The 22,158-nt window shown below is 37.5% G+C and overlaps 1 protein-coding gene across 4 annotated transcripts in view; it reads right to left on the bottom strand.

Moving 5' to 3' along the window:
* Positions 1-22,158, bottom strand: part of RNF145 (ring finger protein 145) — a 48,984-nt gene that overhangs the window by 3,435 nt on the left and 23,391 nt on the right. For all 4 annotated transcript variants that reach the window (XM_070414504.1, XM_070414502.1, XM_070414501.1 and 1 more), the window contains 6 exons: positions 16,012-16,247; positions 12,631-12,806; positions 8,826-8,966; positions 3,892-4,074; positions 1,989-2,136; positions 780-1,136 (listed from right to left, as the gene is read on the bottom strand). In XM_070414504.1, the coding sequence (XP_070270605.1) occupies positions 780-1,136; positions 1,989-2,136; positions 3,892-4,074; positions 8,826-8,966; positions 12,631-12,806; positions 16,012-16,247 (1,241 nt within the window). The remainder of the gene's footprint in view (positions 1-779; positions 1,137-1,988; positions 2,137-3,891; positions 4,075-8,825; positions 8,967-12,630; positions 12,807-16,011; positions 16,248-22,158) is intronic.

Raw genomic sequence — 22,158 nt, 5'->3', positions numbered from 1 at the left:
CATCATTGCTGTCCACACTCCCAACAGTACCGCTGAGCTGTAAAAGCTGCTACTCAATCACTTGCACAGGTGACTGGTGACTAAACTCTAGCCCTGTTTTTTTGTTATATTTTCAAGCTGATTTAAATAGCATTTTTAGATTTTTTAATAGAAGGTAATCATCAGCAATACATGGCACATGTGCCAAAAGTAAGCCAATGCAATGGGACACCAACTGGTTGCCTCTACCATTTGTGCCCACCCCACCCACACACACAGACTTGTAACCATCGCAGATATCCAGCACAGGTAGCACATACTCTCTCCACCCATGGAAAGTAAAGGAACACTTCTTCCCCACCCTGGGAATACCAGAAGAAAAAGAGTTGATTCTTGGCACACCACTTTTCAGAAGTTGCTGACTCCTGAGTTACCGTATATATTTGATAGTGCATATATGTGTGTGTGTGTGTGTGTGTGTGTGTGTGTGTGTGTAAATGAACTCAGGAGTAAAATATAAAATACACCTGACCTGTTTTTCCTTTATTTATGGGTGAGCAATAATGTTGAAAATAACAATATATTAGAATTTGAGGAACTAAATTAAAAATTTAAATTTAGAAATAAAATGGAAATATTTTATCAGGTCTAATCATTTCTGAGGCCCACGTTCTTTGTACCCAGGAAATAATTCTGCCTGGGAATTTAACTTGAATCTGGATAATGTAGTTAATGTCCCAAGGGAAACACCAAAGGATACAGTATGACCCACCCATATGGATTCTTACTGTGTGACTTACCTGATAACAAATGGCACAAATATCATTGTGTTTCTCAAGCTGCTCTTTCGTTGCGAGAGGTAATGATTTAATCTTATTCACAGCATCCCTGCGGAGAAGAAAGCTCTTCCACCCCAGCTGGGCCCGAAGCCACACATTGTAGTAAGAATGGATGAAGATGATCATTGAGCCCATTACTGTCCACTCTCCAAAGATGGTCTCCGAGACGCCATAGGCCACCACACAAAGCGCCACAAGAAACTCCAGCAGGCGGTAAGTGCCATTCACATAGTAGATGACATCATCCATATTTTCTACTGGCTCTTTTCTGAATTCCTCAACCATAAATAAGACATAAATAAAAAGTGTTCCCAGAACCTGAAAGAAAAAGCATGTACATTAAAACAGAATATGATCACTGTGAAAGGTTTTCCATAGACATTAAACATTAATAAATTCCTAATACTTTTGGATGCCATATTAATATCTAGAGGAGACAGTGGCATAATTAAAATGTGGGTGAGTGATCTCAGTAATCCAGGTATCAGATACCAAAAAGCCATACCCTGAGACACAACTTTCCTAAAACAGTTCTAATTAGTAATTAGTTTTCTCCAACTATTTCCTTCCTCCCTAGGTCACCAAAACCCATAAAAATTCTATCTAAATTTTCCTCAGTCATACATGTTCCTGCACTTTGAAAGAACTGTTACTTCTACAAGGAACAGTGAATAAATCTTTATTGCCAGTGCTACCTTTTCTTTTACTTCCTATAGATCAGGGAGCAAAGATCCACCTTTGAGTTACAATAAGCTTATCATTTTCAGGGCAATACTGTGTGTGTGTGTAATACACACGTCATGTATTTATAAACATCATGAAACTGGATATTTATTTCTGAATGGTATTTACTAAAAAAAAAAAAGTGCTCCAAACAAGTGCTAAAATCTTTTAATATTTTGTAATTACTTCAATTTATGATTTACATAACAGCTCTGTATCATACCATTTTGAAAAAGAGAAAGTACAAAGTTTAATTACCTTGATAAAATAGAATACAGTGACAAGACAGCCTAGTATTCTAATAAACTTACCTTCAACTCCTAAGCTCAAATAAATGTCACATATTTTAGTAAAGAAGGTGGGAAGTAATCACCTACATAAGCCACATATTATCATGAATCCTTAAAAAGTTTTAGTTATTATACAAAGTTAATAACTTTGGCTTACCTGAAGAGAGGTAAGAATGCTGCTAGAAATAATGATAAGAAGCCAAAAATCCATGTGGAAAAACTGGCAAATCATGTAGGCCATGTAAGCGGGGAATATCAGTAAAAATAAACAAAGGCTCACAGCACGGAAGTGTTTCCATAAACTCCTAGAGAAAAAAAGGTATTCTTTTAAAGTGCCTGTTACCTGGTAACACAACCATTACATTCCCAGCTAACAGATATTTGTCATGCTTCTCTTTACAAATACCGTCCTAAGCACCCTTCACCAGCCAGTCAGTGCACTAAAGGTCAGGGCAGGTCATGGCTTAGGCCCGGTGTGTCCACCTGACTCCTTTCTTTTCTCTTACTCTCCACACTCAGCCACTGCCAGGCATCATCAATTCTTTTTTTCCTCAACAGTTTGCTTTCAGTTTCACTCCCAGTCCTAGTTATTTGAAAGCAATTTCAGGCTTTCGTAGCATTAAACTTTAACAATTTTAACAGTAATTTGTGTTAAGTTATATGCCATCACCATCCCCGCTCTCCCAGCCCGCTCCACTGTGATGAAAATCTTGGCTCCCGTGAGTGCAGGGTTAGTGAGAGGAATGCTCTCTGATGACAGGTATATTAATCCTCACATGTGCTGAGGTTGGAGGAAAAACTGATGCAAGACCTACTAGCTGCTCTTCCTCCCCAGTGACCTATCTTGGACACCGCCAGCCAGACTAAGCTTCCTAAGGCTCTACTAGAATACATGCAAAGAGCTTTAAATTTTTATCTAATTTTTATGTTTATACATATATACACAAACATATTATCTCCTTATTTAAGCAGTTAAAATTCAATAAAAATCTTATGGCAGTGGAATTATGTGTTTTTTTCTTTCTCTTGCCCAAACTTTCTATAGGATTATCTTGATCTTATTGACATATGCTTCATTAATACTAAAGAATATTGCCAGACAAAATAGTACTTAAATCAAAAACAATCCAATTAAAGTGGCTATTAACTGAGTTCACTATTGAGTTCAACATCTTAAATGCTTCTAAGACACCTTAGAAGGGTTTCTTATCTGGGGATAAAAAGATAAACCTGATGAACTATAATTAAAATGCTAATTTGGAATGTTTTAAAAATCTGCTGTTGAAATTCTATCTCCCAAAACACTGCCTGCTCCCTTACTCATTAAACTCTACCAAATAAGCAATAAAAACAGGTATTTCAATAATCAATAATCAGTGTAGATAGATGCTGAAAAAAAAAAAGTGGCACTGAATTTTAAGCAATTCCTTATAGAATATCCTTGTATAAACTACAGTAAGTCAAAATAGTTTCTTAAAGAGCTATATTAATGACTTTTATTCCTTAAACTTTCTGTTATATGAGATGAACATGAATCCAGCCATCAATTTTATCTGGTACCATAAGATGTTGAGATTCCCCAATGCAACCTTAGTAAGTCGCAACTATCTAAAAGGCCATCAGATGAGGTTGTTACTCCATAAATGCCTGTCTCTGATTGCCTCCAGTCTTTTTCTTTCGTTTACATTTCTCTCAATGCTTTCTCTCCTTCAGCATTACACAGAATAAAATAATGTATTAATTGCTGTATTTACTAAAATAAATTTTATGCTCTATGTTCTTCATTTTAAAACTGGACAATTATAAAAAGTATTAAATTTCTCTGATGAAAAGTTTATTTGTAATAAATGGCCTTTGATATGACTTTTAATTTTAACTATAGGAATCTTGAGAGAGAAAGAAAATAAATAACAGAAAAGTCAGCCATATAAAAGAAATTAAAATATAAGTTTCTTAACTTAAATTAATACCAATTATTCATCCATTTTCTGCCTGTAAACATTACCCAAATCTTCAGACAACAAACTCACTACAAAAACTTCTCTTGGGAAGTTTCTTACTTGTCTCTAGATGCTCCCAGCGCCAAAACAATAGGATCTGCAATCTCCAGCATAGACTGTAGGATAGAAGCTACAACAATGAAAAGGATAATACTGAGCAGGAATGCCCGGTGCACCACTTGCAGCTCGATGAGACCCGTCTGCACCGCCAGGATTAACAGCGTAACTCCTTCTGTCATACCCCTAAAACGCATACAATTTCAGAAAAATAATCAGAATCTCATTTAATTCCAACAGAAAATAATCTAAAGGCTCCATCTATTGTTACAAATCTGTGATCGTAAGACAAAAAAGCAACAAACATAATCAGAATATTTACTTATCATGTAAAATCAATGTAATAATATACAGTCATAATGAATCAGTACAAAACATAATAGCTATTTCTTGAACATACAATCAAGAGAAAAAAAGCAACTTCTGAGATAAATAAGTGTTCTAACTAGAGTTTGGTAATGATCAAAATACATCTACCATTCTTAGATATCCACTGAATTACATATATTTACAGCATGAGACAAACAGATAAAACCTATCTGGAGAAAAATTTCCTAATAAATTTAAAATGAATATACCCTTCAACTCAATAAACTTACTGCAAATAATTTTTCCTACGAATGTACTACAAAAGTTATTTATCAAAGAAAATATAGTGAATGATGGAATATGTTATATGACATCATGGGAATACAATCAGCAAAATTGAGACTCTGAAAAATGAAGTAGGACTGCTGGTATCGTCAATAAATAAAATGAAAGAAAATAATACAGAGAGAGTAGGGACCTAAATAGTAAAAGACTTAAGAGACATATCAAACAATTGCAATATGGTCTTATTTGGATCTTGAGTTGACCAAACAAAATGTTTAAAACAGTTTAGATTATTAGGGAAATCTGAACACCAACTGGATATTTGATGTGAAGGATTCTTTGTTAGGAATAAACATTCTATTATAGTTATGTTTTTTTTAAAGCTTAATAGACAAAAATATTTATGGGTAAAAGTATATTACATCTGGGATTTACTCCATACAAATGCAGCCAGGGCTTTATGGAGAAGGGGACGGGGTGGGTGAAGCTGATAAGGACATGCGTGACACAAGACTGTACTTGAGTTTATTTCAACTCCTCTCTCAGCTTTGTTGGTTTGAAATTTGCCTAATTATGGGTTTAAAAACAAGAGAGACATATATAAAGATACTCATAACAGCATTACTCTTTAACAGCAAAAAAAATAAGATAGGGGAGAAACCAAGATGGTGGTATAGGTAAACACCGGAAATTGCTGCCTCACACAACCACTTCAAAAATACAACTAAAAGACAAAACGGACATCACCCAGAACCACAGGAAGGCTGGCTGAGTGGAAATTCTACAACTAGAAGGAAAGAGAAAAGCACACTGAGACTCAGAGGAGGTGCAGAAGTAAAGTGCAGAGGTACGGAGGCGCACACAGAAAGGGCTGGCAACTGAGGATGTGGTTGTCTTTTTCAATCGGGAGGGAGACACACACTCCTGACTGAACTGAACTTCAGTTCTGGGCGAGTCTCTGGGGACCCAGACTCATACAGGGAGAAACTGGACTGTCTGGCAGCGGGCAGAACTCGGAACTCGAGGGCGGCTTTCTCTCAGAGGTGCTTTCAGCGATTACCGGGACACTGAGACCCGGGGCCTCTTAGGGCAGGGCTGAGGATCAGCCATAGCTGTTTACTCTACCCTGTTGATTCCCTGAGACCCTGCCCCACCCAAGCTGTGTGCAGAGGCTTTTGCATATGAATGGCCTGGCCCTCTGCAATCTAAAATTACCTAACAAACTGCAGCTGGGTCAGAACATCCAAAAGAAGGCCCAAGGCCCCACAGCAGTTTGCATTGCTTCACAGCTGGGCCTCATGTGGGCACCCCCAAACCCCAAACAAGGAAAAGGAATCTGCAGATCTCTCCATAGCTCCTGCTGGCTAGCCTCAGGAAGAAGCTAAATTAGGACCTCCTTAGAGATCCAAATGCCGGTGTACCCAGTGGTCAGAGTGGGACCATCCAGATTACAACTCCTCAGATCCATAAGGGACACACTCAGGGGGCAGACTCAGTGAGCACCAAAGCCCCACTGAATCAAGTCTTGCCCCATAAGGGTGTCTCCAGCACAGAAGTTCTCCCACCGTAGACACAGCTGATTCTCACAGCCAACTGGCCTGGAGGTCAATTACTCCCAGCGATACCTACAACAATCAAGGCTTAACTACAACAAGACTATGCACAAAGCCCACAAAGGGGTGCACCAAGAGTGTCCACCTCAGGTAATTGGGGAGGCTGAGCCACTGGGCCCTATAGGACTCTTAGCACAGAAAGCCACTCTATCAACACAGGGAAGCAGCCAAAAAGTGGAGACAAAGAAACAGGTCACAAATGACAGAAATGGAGGAAAGCAAACTACTGGATATAGAATTCAAAACCACGGTTATAAGATTTTTCAAGAATTTTCTAGAAACCGCCGATAAATTTAGCGAGACCCTCAAGAAATCTAGTGAGACCCTCGAGGATATGAAAAAGGACCAACTAGAAATTAAGCATACACTGACTGAAATAAAGAATATTATACAGAGATCCAACAGCACACTAGAGGATTGCAAGAATCAAGTCAAAGATTTGAAATACGAAGAAGCAAAAAACACCCCACTGGAAAAGAAAAAAGAAAAAAGAATCCAAAAATATGAAGACAGTGTAAGGAGCCTCTGGAACAACTTCAAGTGTACCAACATCCGAATTATAGGGGTGCCAGAAGAAAAGAGAGAGCAAGATATTGAAAACGTATTTGAAGAAATAATAACAGAAAACTTTCCCTACCTGGTGAAAGAAATAGACTTATAAGTCCAGGAAGCACAGAGAACCCCAAACAAAAGAGGACCACACCAAGACACATCATAATTAAAATGCCAAGAGCAAAAGACAAAGAGAGAATCTTAAAAGCAGCAAGAGAAAAACAGTTACTTACAAGGGAGTACCCATAAGATTGTCAGCTGATTTCTCAATAGAAACTATGCAGGCCAGAAGGGAGTGGCAAGAAATATTCAAAGTGATGAATAGCAAGAACCTACAACCAAGATTACTTTACCCAGCAAGGCTATCATTCAGAATTGAAGGTCAGATAAAGAGCTTCACAGATAAGAAAAAGCTAAAGGAGTTCATCACCACCAAACCAATATTATATGAAATGCTGAAAGGTATCCTTTAAGAAGAGGAAGAAGAAGAAAAAGGTAAAGATAAAAATTATGAACAACAAATACATATCTATCAACAAGTGAATCTAAAATTCAAGTGAATAAAAAATCTGATGAACAGAATAAACTGGTGAATATAATAGAATCAGGGGCATAGAATGGGAGTGGACTGACAATTCTCGGGGGGAAAGGGGTATAGGGGTGTGGGAAGAGACTGGAAAAAAATCGTACACCTATGGATGAGGACAGTGGGGGGGGGGGGGGTAAGGGCAGAGGGTGGGGTGGGAACCGGGTGTAGGGGAGCTATGGGGGGAAAAAAGAGGAACAACTGTAATAATCTGAACAATAAATATTTAATTTAAAAAAATAATAAGATAAACTCATATTTGGAATACTATGCTTTCATCAAAAAGAATGAGATGTATTTACATGTGTTGACATAAAAACAACACTACTTGAAACATTAAGTGAAACAATAAGGTGCACAATAGTGTGTACAGCATGCAGAAATGAGCCTATATATATATATATATATATATATATATATATACACACACATACACACACACACACACACACATATATATATATATATATATATATATATATATATATAAAATACATATATATATGCACTTTTCCCTGTAAGTCAAGTTATAGATAAAATTTAAACTTATAATTGTCACAGGGAAGTAAAGTACAGGAGAGGAAATATAGTCAATAATATTGTAATAACTATTTATGGTGTCAGATGGGTACTAGATTTATTGGGGTGCTTCATAACACATATAAATGTCTAATCACTATGTTGTACACCTGAAATGAATATAATATTGTATGTCAACTGTAATTGGCAAATATATTTTTTAAAAAAGGGTAGAAGGGGAAAATATTTTTAAATAAGAAATTTTAAAGTAACCATCTATAGCTGTTATGCTTGGGGAGAGGAAATGGAAAGTAGGAGGAGGAAGGTATCACTTTCCATTTTGTACTTTTTGAACACTATAAATTGTCAATTTACACATGAGTTATTTTTCTTTCTTGTCCTCCCCCCTTTTTTCCCATCACAAAAGTGTTGGCTAGACCTGGCAGGAAGATTATGGAACACAGGTATTTAAATTTTCTGTAATAAAAACATAATATACACTCCCCCCAAAATTTCCCCCAATTTACAAGGTATTCACTATCTACTAATTCTAAAATAATCCATAAAAATTTAGAGTTTAAGAAGAGGTTATATAAACTTATATAAATGAAACCACGAAACTCCTATATTTAAATAGACATCATGACAAGTTCTAGAAACAGGGTTTCCCAATACCTGATCTCAGTAATTTAATAACCACTAGATTAACTATTATGCATTCTCATTAATGTAAACTTTGATTAGTATCAAAATTATGTTCAAACAGTAAAAAAACTTTAAGTATCAAATACAAGAATCTGATTTTAAAATAAGCTAGCAAAAACCTCTAAAACAAATTTAGAAAAGGAAGGTGTCCAATATGCATTATGTACATAGAATGAAAATCGCCCTTTACACATAGAAATTTAATTATTTTTTCATAGTATTTTAACCCAAATGTTGCAACCATTTAAAAAAAAACACCTCAAAATTCCATTTCCTCTATAATGCATCAACAAAAATAATTTATCATTACTTCTTCAAGTTATAGATAAGATTTAAATGACCAGAGATATTCAGAGTAGAGAACTTACCGATTCATGGCAGGATCATTCATGAAGGCTCGATAACCCTGCAAGTAAAACTTGCAGAGTGTCAGGACACCCAAGGCAACAAAAGAAACCGTGAAGACCAAACCCAAAAGAGAATAAGGAGTGCTGCAGCATTCAGCAATACTAGAAGAAAAGGGGAAATAGTGGAAGATAAAAATTTTCTATTTGGAATAAAAACATCTTAAACGTTTAAATAACCACCAAACTTGACCTAATCCTCACTAATTAAAACACTCCAAACTAAAATTTCAGCTGTCATCTCCTAAACACCTTATTAATAATTTAAATCCATTCTTATTATCCTAATCTACATTTTCTTACCCCTTTGGCAAATATTTAGTACACAGCACCATATCTGAAACAGAGTCTTAATTTTTATTTATCTAGGATCTCCTTCAAATGCATCATCTCCTAAATACTCCCAGGGCTTACAGCTTGTTCAAACTTTAAGAAACACATCACTGCCGAAACCGGTTTGGCTCAGTGGATAGAGCGTCGGCCTACGGACTGAAAGGTCCCAGGTTCGATTCCGGTCAAGGGCATGTACCTGGGTTGCGGGCACATCCCCAGTAGGAGATGTGCAGGAGGCGGCTGATCGATGTTTCTCTCTCATCGATGTTTCTAACTCTCTATCTCTCTCCCTTCCTCTCTGTAAAAAATCAATAAAATATATTTAAAAAAAAAAAAAAAGAAAGAAAAAGAAACACATCATTAACATATTGGTGATATTCAAAAGAAACATGTATAGTTGTCCACTGTTCTTCTGAAAAATGTTGGCTGTTCAAATTATTCTGACTGTACCGTGACTGTGGTTACTAGTCAAAACTCCTTATTTGGCCGAACTGCTACCGGGCAGGGTCTACTTTGGCTTTGACGTCCCTCACCTCACTTCAACGTTTTCCATACTGTCGGTGCTTTAAAATAAACTTATTCAGGCTTAGTTTAATTTAATTTAGGTTTAGATCAATTCATTTTATTTTGGGTTATTTTTAAAGCAAGTCCAATAATATAACTCAAGACCATTTAATATACTTTTAATATTGATATTTAACATTAAAGTTTGCTATGAATATCACTTACAAGGAAAACTGAAAAACCTTACAGTAAAGCTTGGAAACACTTTCATATTTTATGGAAATACACTCACTGCTTTCATTGAACATATTAGGTATTAACTTATAAGTATTTTGAAATATATGTATTATGTGCCAATAATTTGGATTTAGCATTTACACAGCATCTAAGAAATGTTTAAAGCCCTATATCTTCAGGTTTGCATTTCATTTGGATACATGAGGAGTTTATCCAGGAGAATCACATCAGTCCTTTATTAGGTAGCTCCATGCTTCTGCTACATAGGTATCCTTCCCACACTACTGCTTACTAGCTAGTTTTTATAGGAAATTATCTAATTTTATGCAGACCAATGTACCTTCTAATGAGAAAAAAATGTCTGGTTTTATGTTAGGAATAAAAATATCTATCAATTCTAGTAGCTGATAGCTAAAAGAATAAATGTTATATGGCATTCTTACAAATCTAATTTCTGAAATGTTTGACGTTTTTCTTAGAGAAATTATTATATAACACGTTTAAACAAATTGTCCAGTAATTTAAAACATAGGAAAATCATGGCTGAAAATAACACTAAAAATTTTATCTTATTCTCACTAGAAAATCTGAAAATTTTAATGAAGGTCCATATTATTCCTATATCTACATTTAGAGTAATCTTTTACACCCAAAGAAGGGTGATCTAATTACATTTTCAAGAGGAGCACATTTGTCTTCCCTTACTTTAGAAAAGAATGTGGTGCTATCTTTCAAAAGATACCAAAGAAAACAAGAGGTTTCAACCTTGCTTTGGGGAAGTGATAGAGTTTGGGAAATTTATAAAATTTTTTCTTCCCCTCTCTCTTCAATGAGACATTTTATTAATTTTAGTTTTTATTTTTCTAGCTGCAAAAGAAGCTTCTGTTTGTTTTTCAGTTTGTGTATGCTTTTTGGTTGGTTTGTTTAGTCCAGGTGTTCTGATAAAGTTGCAACCCTCCTTTTTGTAAGTAAGTTTTGTGGGGTTTTTTTGGCAAGGCAACACAAATATAACTTGGCACACAATAGCATCAAGAAGGCCAAAAAACAATGCTTGCAGATATATAAATTAAGCAAAGAACCATATGGGAACTTCTCTATTAAAAACGAAATTAAAGCATTCTTATTTTGAGGATCAATCTATCCTATGTATAAAAAAAAGAACAGAGAGAAAAATTAGTTTGGCAATATATCTAAACCTCATCTAAAATCTCAGTGTTATTTTCTGACTTTGTAATTAAGTCCAAACTCATTCACAGCTTACTGATTGTTGAGCCTATTTATTACACTATGCTATACTACATTTGATTGTGCTTCACAATGAACAGCAATCTAGTTTAAAACATAGTCATATTTAGGTTATTATTCTAACCACAGGATTTTTATCTCTCTTTCTCATTAAATTCAGTTACTTTTTACATTATTTTAAAATTCTGCATAAAATCTCCATTATTTACACTGAAGAAAACAGCAGTAAAACCTAGTTAATAATGGGCCATTAAAATGTGTTTGATACCAATTTATTGCATGTTTATAGAAGCCACTTATCAATTAAAAGTATTATTTTCAGAAAGTACAAAATCTGACTTAGTACCAGTAAGTTTACTTTCCTTTTTCTTAACATAGGTACTGCCCTATGACATTTTTATTAATACTTAACTTTGTGTAAAATGTTTGATCTTAACAAGTAACATGCTCCTTAAGGACCGTAAATTTGTCTTAAACTTCTCATTCCTTGTACCACTTAGTACATAGTGTTCCATCATTTTGGATGGCTAGGAAACAATGGTTCTATCAACTAAAACTCAAGACTTTTATCCACCTGTATTTACTTTCCAGAAGGACAGTTTCATTCTTGCCTTTTAAGGCGACAGTGAGCCATGGAACAAAGATGTGTACCCACGTGCTAGATTCTGAGGGCTCGAGATTCCAACTCCAAGTGGAAAAATGGCAAATGTGGATCTAGCATAAGCGCACAGCAAAGACTGTGAAGTGAGAAAAGACTCTAAGGACTTTTTTTTCATACTCAACCTTAAAAACCAAGTCTTAGTATTCCTTGGGGTTTAGTAGTAAAGTACTGTAATATACCCATTTCACTATTTGACTATCTCTCAATAATGAAGCAAAACATTAAAAATAATGAGGCATAGGGCCCTAGCTGGTTTGGATCAGTGGACAGAGCATCGGCCTGTGGACTGAAGGGTCCCAGGTTCGATTCCCAGTCAGGACACATGCCTAGGTTGCAGGCTCGATCCCCAGCAGGGGGCGTGCAGGAGGCAGCGGATCAATGATTCTCTCTCATCATTGATGTTTCTATCTCTCTCTCCCTCTCCCTACCTCTCTAAAATCAATACAGATATATTTAAAATGATAATAATAATAATAATGATAATGGGGCATAATGAAAGCGCATAGGTAAGCCACAGGGTTTGAAGTCAGATGGGGTTTCAGCGTCAGCACTGCTTCTTTCCGCAGTACCACCTGGGTGACTTGGTACAGTGTCCTCAGCAATAAAATGGTAATAATAACAAAGGCACCAGCATCACCAGACCTGGAAAGCCACTGAATGAAAATCCTATCTTAATTAAATATGAAGTACTATAATATGAATGATAAAGTTAATTTGCAAAACTTACTGTTCCTAGCTCAGTGTTTTCTTCCTAAGGTATGGGCAGTATCAGACGCTCATATTAGTTACCTTGTCAAGAAAAGGAAAAGAAGCCTTTCCCGCGACGCAGGCTGATCTCGAGTACTAAAGTAGGAGTAAATCTGAAGAGCAAACAAGACGAGCCAGAAAACCATGAAAAGTACAGGGACCACCAGTTGATTCCACAGAGACATTCCCAAGGCTAGAAGGCCATATACCTCCACAACCTGAAAAAGAAAATAAATAGGAAAACATCTCATCTTATATCACACACCAATAAACAATCCTATATAATAAAAGCCTAATATGCTGAGTGTCCGACCATTTGACCAGTCGCTATGACACACACTGACCACCATGGGGCAGACGCTCCGACTGGTAGGTTAGCTTGCTGCTGGGGTCCAGCTGACCCGAACTGGGCGAGACGGGCCGGACATGTCCTGGAGCCCTCCCTTGACCCATCCCCGGCCCTAACTGTGCCAGGCCGAGGGACCCCACTGGTGTATTAATCCATGCACCGGGCCTCTAGTTTTAAATGTAAGAGTTTATTCTAAAGTACTACAGATAAAAATTGAATCACTTTTATTGCAAGATTGTTTCAAATAAATTCCTTTAAAGTCACTCTACACATACAGTTAGCCAATAGCATGTTTTTAAAAATTTGTTGATTTCTGCATTATTAACACTTAACACACACTTATCAAATAGAAAAGTAAATTGCCCTGATAGTTCAGGGATAAAGTTATGTGCAGAGTAAAACTACATCAAGGGCAATACCAGGAGACTTGCTAAACTTACTCTTATCTAATCAAAATGATCAGGACTAGCACGATTAATGCAATATTGCTTGAAGGACTAGGGAAAAATGAAATATACAAGGAAGCATTTTTCAGGTTTTATTCAGGAATGTCAACAATGAGAAATAGTTCGATGGAAGACAGAATAATCACTGGAGAAGTTTACTTTATCGTGAAGCAAAGGTAATTAGTGAGTTTGTTCCCCCAGGAAATCAGCAAGTTTTTTCCTTTGCTCCTACTGTGTATTTATCAAGCAACATTTCTCAATTTGGTTTGTCAAGTACATTAACATCAAGAAACAAAGTATACCTAAAAAAAACAAAAAGAAAAAACCAAAACACCCAGGCAGGCTACATGCTCTAACCTAAGCAGTCAACTGTTCTTGCTGGAACTCTCAATGTGATTCTTCAATAAATTATAAAGATCTTAAAATACATGTGGTTGCAAGTTGTTCTGGTTTCTAATTAGTATCTCTCTAGGTAGGTAAAGATCTTTAAGTATTAAGTTAAAATACACTCACTTGCAGGGTATTCTAAAATTAAATTTTTTTTTCCATCTGTACTAGTAAATCAAATGTTTTTTCTAAAAACTAGTAAAAAATTAACCTCTCTTTCCCCAATTTGAAAATATTGGAGGGAGGTGGCGGGAGGAGGAAATTGTTCAACTAGCTGTAAAATTATTATTAGCAGCAAACTGATCACTGAGAGAGGTAGAGTAATTTTTCTCCTTTCCATTCAAGGAACAGATCACTAAAATACCTGCCAGTTTTCACTTCTTGCCCATCAAATTCTTTCTAGGTCAGCCCGGCTGGTGTAGTTCAGTGGTCGAGCTTTGACCCACAAACCAAGAGGTCCAGGCTCAATCCCCAGTAGGGGGGTGTACAGGAGGCAGTCGATCAATGATGTTTCTCTCTCACTGATGTTTCTCACTCTATCCCTCTCCCTCCCTCTCTCTCTAAAAATCAATAAAAACATATTTTTTTAAAAACCTTTAAAAAATTCCTTCCAGGTCATGAACTCCATACTTATAATGTGTTTTCAATTGCCACACTAAGTGATGCATGAATCTTATGGCAATCAACTCCTTGACACTGAAAATGTCATTGAAACATGACACTGAAAATGAAGACTTTGTCCTTATGGAGATTAATTAAACAGCGTCCATTAATACTTACTCAATATCTACTGTTTCTTACAAAATAAGACAGCTCCACGCGACTGAATTCAAAGAAGAAAATATAAAATTAAATTGGTCATTCTCTCTCTGAAGACAACGGCAACCCTTCCCCTTGAAGCAACTTTTCATGGAGAGACCAAAAATAACCTCATCTCTGGAATATCTACTTTCAGGAATCACCCAACATTGTGTAAGATGAAGAAAGAAGGAAGTTCAGGCTAAGGTCAAGAGCTTGGAAAATTTTTCTCTGGGAAATCTGCCCCTGGGCCACAACAACACAAAAGCCTGCTTCACTTAGTATGTTTGGACAACCTGAGAGCTTCCTGTACCTTAAGGTCATATACACACAGTCAAGAGAAGAGAATGCCCATTTCAACACTCTCTTTTTATACCAAGGTCAGTTTTAAGCTCTATTTTACATATATTGACTAGAGGCCCAGTGCACAAGTTCGTGCACCAGTGGGGTCCCTAGGCCTGGCTTGCGGGGATGGGGCCGAAACCAGCTCTCCGACATCCCCCGAGGAAGTCCCGGATTGTAAAAGGGTGGTTCTCGGGTGATGCACCCTGGAATCAGGCTCCCTCCTCTCTGGTTCCGGGTGTGTCACCGGAGAACCAGAGCTGCCAAGTCACCACAGCTCGGCAGCTCCTGCGTTGAGCGTCTGCCCCTTCGTGGTCAGTGTGCATCATAGCTACTAGTCAGAGCGTCTGCCCTCTGGTGGTCATTGCACATCATAGCTACTGGTTGAACGGTCAGACAGTTGCTTAGGCTTTTATATATATAGATACTGCAATTTCTCAGTGATATCAAATAGAAATATTTATCTCCTGCATATCTACTGTTTGTATCTAGGAATAATGTTTTTGAGCAAAGTCTGAAAAAAGTAGGAGACAGAAGCATGTTATATTAGCAAGTCAGTTCAAGTACTAAACGAAATCCATCATCATGTTATAGTCCAAAACTATTTAACTTCTCAGTTTAAGCAAATTAGGCAAACATACAGGGAAAACTGCAGTTACAGTAGGACTATAATCGGGGAAAAACAGGACTGACCTCCAGTATGTATTAACTGTCTTCATTACAACAAGTAATACATACTAAACATCACCTGCCTGGCACTGAACTCATTTGAATCTCATGGCAATCCTCTGAATTAAGTACAACTGCTATTATCAGCTCCATTTTACAGATAAGCAAAGTTAAGCGGCTATCCCCAGGTTACACAGCTAGTCAACAGCAGCACCAGAGTAAAAACCCAGAGAAATCACTCCCCTTTACTGCCTCTCAATGGCAGAGCCCAACAAAGAATCTCAGATGTTCCTAATTGGGTTGAAAATAATTGCTATCTTGAAACCATCAAACAGGTTACCATGATCAGGACTGTGAAAAAAAAGTGAACTAAATCTTTAATATATATAGTACTTATGTAGTTTTATCTACCTGTGTGGTTATCAGTCTTACCTGAACCAATTCTCTGTATGCAGACTTAGCAAGGTTATAAGGTACCAAAAGATTAGACCCAAGAAAATAGAGAACTTCTAATCCAGTAAAAATCATAGCGAATTTGTTGATGATAACAATGGTCTCCAGAGGAACCAGGCAGAGTCGTGCTAGCAGAGGAAGCATGTGGGCGGAAAAGAGCCAAATCTGCTTCGTTTTCATGACACAGGAGCATAAAGTACACACCACCAACTGACCTAAAGGGGGAGAAGGCATTTAATTTTGAGATTTGGTGTCCACAAAGTAAAAACAAAACCCCCTGTCCATAAGAACGATGACACAGCTTTTGAAGAAGTCTAATTAAGATCACTTAGACCAAGCATGTCAAACTCAAAGCCTAACACGGGCCAAATAAACAAGGTATGTGGCCTGCAGGTATGAGTTTGACATGCTTGACTTAGACCAATTTTAACTTCATCTGACCATAATTACATATTCACATGGTCCATGGATTTTGAGCAGCAATTCCCTAGGATTTGAAAAAAGCAGCACAAATATTCACTGGTCTTCATCCCATTCCAGATGGCATGTGTAATATGGAGAAAGTTTCTAAAATGTCTAATTCAATAGTATAATTCAGTTACTGCTATAATACATATAGCTCCTTTTACAAAGGTGCTCAATATTTAACTCTCCTGGTCTGCAGGGGAAAATATAAATCCAAGAGGAACAGTTACCTGTCCAAGATCATGCTGAGACAATATTTATTCTGAAGTTTTTTATCTTTAATTGCTTTTACAGGACCATAATAAAAGCCTTCTCAAATGACTCAATAATTAAAGTTAAAACTGAAAAGCTGAGGCAAGGAATTCTCAAAGAGGATTATGCATAATCATATAGAAAATTTAGGAAATATAGAGAAAAGGAAAAAAAATCCCAATCTCTTACAATTTTATCACCCAAAAGTAGCACAGCTAATGTCTTGGTTCCATTAAATGACGTACTACATATAAAGCCTTAGCATTGTATTTGAAAGCTAGTAAGTGCTCAACAAAAGTTAGTTATCTATATTATTTGTTACCTTTTCAGATTTATGCTATGCATATGAATATACATGGTTGTTTTATGTAAAGGAAATGTTTAGTGTACATAATCCTATATAATAAAGAGGTGATATGCAAATTAACCCTCACACCATCACAAGATGGCTGCACCCACAGCGGAGGCGGGGTTCCCATAATGAGCTGTAATGAGCGAGTGATCAGCAGGGACCTGAGACTGCATGGTGCCCGGCCAGGGTGGGAGACCTGAGGCTGCACCCCCACCACGGCACCGGGCCAGGGGACCTGAGGGTGCACTGGGGGACCTGAGGCTGTGCCCCCCACGGCCGGCACCGGGCCAGGGGACCTGAGGGTGCGCTGGGGGACCTGAGGTTGTACCCCCTGCCCAGCACTGGGCCAGGGGACCTGAGGCTGCGCCACCTGGTGGGGCTTGACGGGGGTGGGGCCAGCCAGGTCTGGGTCTCGCGTGATTTCGAGGCACGTGTGGGTGGGTGGGGACTTGACTCTGAGTCCCGTGGCGCACCCCAGACTGATAGGAGGAAGATTTTCATATACATTTTACTAATTTTCTTTCATCTCTGACATTTCTATTATTAAGGGCAAATAGCAATATTAAAATATTTCCTCTAATTAATTCCGTTAATGTGCATGAATTTCATGCACCGGGCCACTAGTATTTTATAATCAGCTCTTGTTATTTAATACATATTATTCATATATCTCTCCATACTAATAAAAATATATACCTTTTTTTGTTGTTGCTGTATGGTATATTGCACTGAATGTATATGACATAATATTAGCATTTGGCTGTTTTTAAATATTTCATAATTATAAAAAGCTTTGCGTATTCATGAGATACTTGGTGCACATTTCCTAATATTTTCTTAGACTCAATTTCTAAAAGTGGGATTACAGAGCTACAAGAAATATTAAGACTTTTGACATACACTACCCGATTGCCCTGCAAAAACAAAACACCCAGCATACAGAGTGCCCATTTTCCCACTGACTTGCCAAAGTGAAAGTAATTTAAGGAAGAGAAGAGCAAGGAATATTTTCTAAGGTTTTTTTACATTTCTATTTTGTTGATAACCAGTAGCATTGCCATTACCAATAAGTATATAAAAATTTGCAATTACTTGTTGAAATTCTTATTCATGCTTTCTGCCCATTCATCTACTTGAAGATGTAGTCTTCTATTGTTTGATTAAGATATTAATCTAGTTTGCCATATGAATGTATTTCCAAATGTGTCACCTGTCTATTTTAATAACATTTTGCTCCTATTAGTGTAAGTTTTTATTGTAAAGAGTCAAACCTATCAGTCTTTTCTTTAATAGTTTCCATCTTTGCTACCACGGTTAATTACATGGTTCCTCTTACTCAAGAGCATACAGAGCCCTAGCCAATGTGGCTCAGTTGGTTGGAGCATTATCCTGTACACCAAAAGGTTCAATTCCTGGTCAGGGCACATACCCAGGTTGTGCCCCGCCCCCCCTTCCAAAGCAATAAAAACATATCCTCAGGTGAGAATTTTTTTTTTAAAAGGTATCTAAAAGTCCCAGACCGCACCCCCTCCAAAAAAAGTATCACTTAATCAAATTATCTTCCTTCTTGCCAATGAAAAGCAAAACAATGCTCTGGGATTTTTGTTGTGTTCCATTCATATTACTGTTAGAAGAATACAAAAATGGCAAATTTTTACACAAAACCAAATGTTTATTATGAACCTACTTGCTATAAAACGTGATATTTTCTCCCACAAAGTATTAATTTTAGCCTTTAAAGAACTGATATTCATATAATGTGAAAAACATTCATAAAGGCATAAAAAAAAGAAGAAAACCCATAACAATAAAAAACCCAGAAGAGAGGCCACCAAGTGAGACAGGCCAACACTGTATTGGAGAGAAAACAGAGCTGAGGCAGCATGGTTTCAGCCAGGCCACTACACGTCCCCGCCCAGGAGGAAGGCTGAAGTTTGCTCTGGAGAGGCTGAACAGACTCCTAAACAACCCAGGGAATGTGAGGTGCCCAAAAGAAACGAGGGGATTAAAATAAAAATCTGCACCTCAAAAGATGATCTCTCTAGATCTCCAAACACTGCTACCATGTTTGCTGCCACCCAATTCTAGTCACAGAGGGGACAGAAAGACTCCCCTTTAGTGAAAATGACCAGACTTATGCCATGCATATGGATATACACAGGTGTTTTACATAAAAGAAATGTGTAGCATACATATTTTACAATCAGCTCTAAGTAAAAAGACCTACAAATACACTTAAAGTAGCCAGTCCCACTTGAACACCTACTGTGTTCACACTAACTGCTAAGCCCTAAAGCAAGCATGTCAAACTCTCAGCCGGCGGAGAGTTTAAGTCACCAACTTAATAACTCACTTTAAAACAAATGATCTGCCAAGAACTACAGGTATTTAAGTAAAAACGTATAGCTTAATTAGCCTCAGCTGGGACTTGGCATCAGTATTCATAATTAAAAAAAATAAATAACCAGGTGTTTCCAATCCAGGTTTGAGAAGCATTGATGTCTCGTGAAAGACAAAGACCAAACAAACAGAAAAAAAGATCTCAGAGGAAATGGAACAAAAGAAAGCTTCAAAGAGATACCACATTTAAGAAATAAAAAAAGACTGTCATACCCTAGTCCAATGGTCAGCAAACTGCGGCTTGCGAGCCACATGAGGCTCTTTGGCCCCTTGAGTGTGGCCATGAAGTTTCAATCGCACTGTACATGCGCGCCCGCACGTGGTATTTTGTGGAAGAGCCACACTCATGGGGCCACAGTTTGCCGACCACTGCCCTAGCCGGTTTGGCTCAGTGCATAGAGCGTTGGCCTGTGGACTGAAGGGTCCCAGGTTTGATTCCGGTCAAGGGCACATGCCCAGTTTTCGGGCTTGATCCCCAGTACCTCAATGATCCTCTCCTATCACTGATGTTTCCATCTCTCTCTCTCTCTCTCCCTTCCTCTCTGAAATCAATAAAAATATATATTTTTTTAAAAAAAAGACTGTCATAGTACAAAGAAGTATTCATTAAAAACAAGCTCCTAGATATAAAAAATATGTAACAAGAAAATGCAATAGAAGTGTTGGAAGGTAAATTGAGAAATTTCAGAAAGACAAAAAGAAAGGAAGACAAGAAAAACAGAACCATAAGAAAGTTAGGGGCTCAATGTAGGAGAAATCTTAGCCAATTAACAGAATTTCCAGAAAAGGATAAAAGAGAAAACAGTAGGAACAACACCTGAGTGGAGAGGAGAAGTACAGGACAGAGCTGATTTTCATCACAAAATTGTAGTATTTCTTCACTTTTAAGGAAATGGTTTAATACTAGGACAGATTAAGAATTCTCTTTCTGGCAAAGCTTACTTTCACTGTACTCATAGCTATGACCCTTAAATTTCCTTGTTCAGAATAACTTCCTCTAAGCTCTGAACATTCCCACAAGCCTACACCAGCACTCAGTGCTCGGCTCTGGACAACAGACTTCACTTATCTTCTTTCATAGAAGAATATGACTCATGTGCTATGATTCTAAGAGCAGACTCCTCCTTCTACTTAGATGGAAGAAGGAGTCAATTCTTGGAAATCTCTTCAGTAGCTCCAAAAGAACAGGAAGTTGTTTAACACTGATAAGATTGAATAAATCAAAATCTCAACATACTCTTTGGATTTCTGAATTCCACTATTAGAAATATCTCCAAGAAATCTGCAACCCTAATAAATGATAGCACATTCAAATTACTTAGTTTTTCATTAAAAGCTCATTAATTAAATGGAAGGAAAGAAGTAGAGTTACTTTAAAATCGAAGTCAGAAGAAAACATGCTACTTATTAATAGTGTATGGATTTTGTTTTATTTCTACTTAATTGAATCTTATTTGAGTATACTATTATAACCACTGAAAGGAACAATTTAAGAAAATATTTCAGATTTATACTAAATTGTAGCTATCACAGAATAAGAGAGAATAATTTACAAGCTTTCTAACCTACCAAATATCCTCACACTTGAATGTTACCCTTTACTGAATACACCAACTCAGGATATACTCATAAAGCAACATTATCTTTGTCTCCTACTGTCTTTTAAAACCCATTCTGAAGATTATTGTACTCCTATCCCTAAAGTAAGTCCCATAACTTTTTTATCTTAATTTTCGCAGTCTCAATCTGATAATAACTACAACGGAAACTGATTTAAAGTTGAGGCTTTCCCTTTACTCTGGCCCAGGCCTATGAGACTATGGATAGAAAAAACCTGCCTTGTGAGAAGGTCCACGATGGATCAGGTACGACAAGATTCTACCTCTTTCTTTGCCAGCACCATCTCCCTCTCTTCTGATTTACCCAGGACTGAAAAAGGTAGGGAAAGAGAGGGAGGGAAGTAGGAAATTCTTACTCAAGTGTACTGACAAACAATATGGTGCTGGTGCTCCCTGGAATTGGGGGAATTTAAAACTGATTTTTCTCCTGGACAATTACATGGGTTCTTTTGAGATTGTCCCCATCACTATGGATCTCATCTGCAGTACCCCTGAGGGTTGCTATGTACCTTCCTCTGGCTGTTTTTTGGTTCTTTCCTCAACTCCTGGGAATCTTGGAAGTTCAATCCCTATTGGGGGTCTTATCATCCTTCTAGAGGGCCCTCCTGGAAGGACTAAGAAAACCCCTCCACCCAGTCCATAGGAAGCTAGCATCCTTTGCCTAAACAGATTAGGAGGTGCAGAGAACCCCACAAGTCATTCTCACTCCACAGTCAGAAAACTCAACAGCCAGCCACTCCACTGTTGGCCTTTATATCAGATTAGAATTATAATATGAGGCACATATGTAATTTTTAATTTACATATGTGCCAACTCTATAGGGAATTTAAGCCTCATTTTAGAAAGTTAAAAATAACAGGCAAAATTAACAATATATTTTATTTAACACTAGTGGCCCAGTGCACGAAATTTGTGCGGGGGGGGGGGGGGGGTGTCCCTCAGCCCGGCCTGCACCCTCTCCAATCTGGAACCCCTTGGGGGGGGGGGGGAAATCAGGCCTAAACCAGCAGTCGGACATCCCCCTCGCAATCTGGGAC

This window comes from Myotis yumanensis, unplaced genomic scaffold (assembly GCF_028538775.1).
Source record: "Myotis yumanensis isolate MYYU_CA2020_CCGP unplaced genomic scaffold, mMyoYum1.0.hap1 SCAF_5, whole genome shotgun sequence".
NCBI classification, from domain to species: domain Eukaryota; kingdom Metazoa; phylum Chordata; class Mammalia; order Chiroptera; family Vespertilionidae; genus Myotis; species Myotis yumanensis.
The sequence above is the reverse complement of the archived record's forward strand: the minus strand, read 5'-3'. Positions and strand labels throughout refer to the sequence as shown.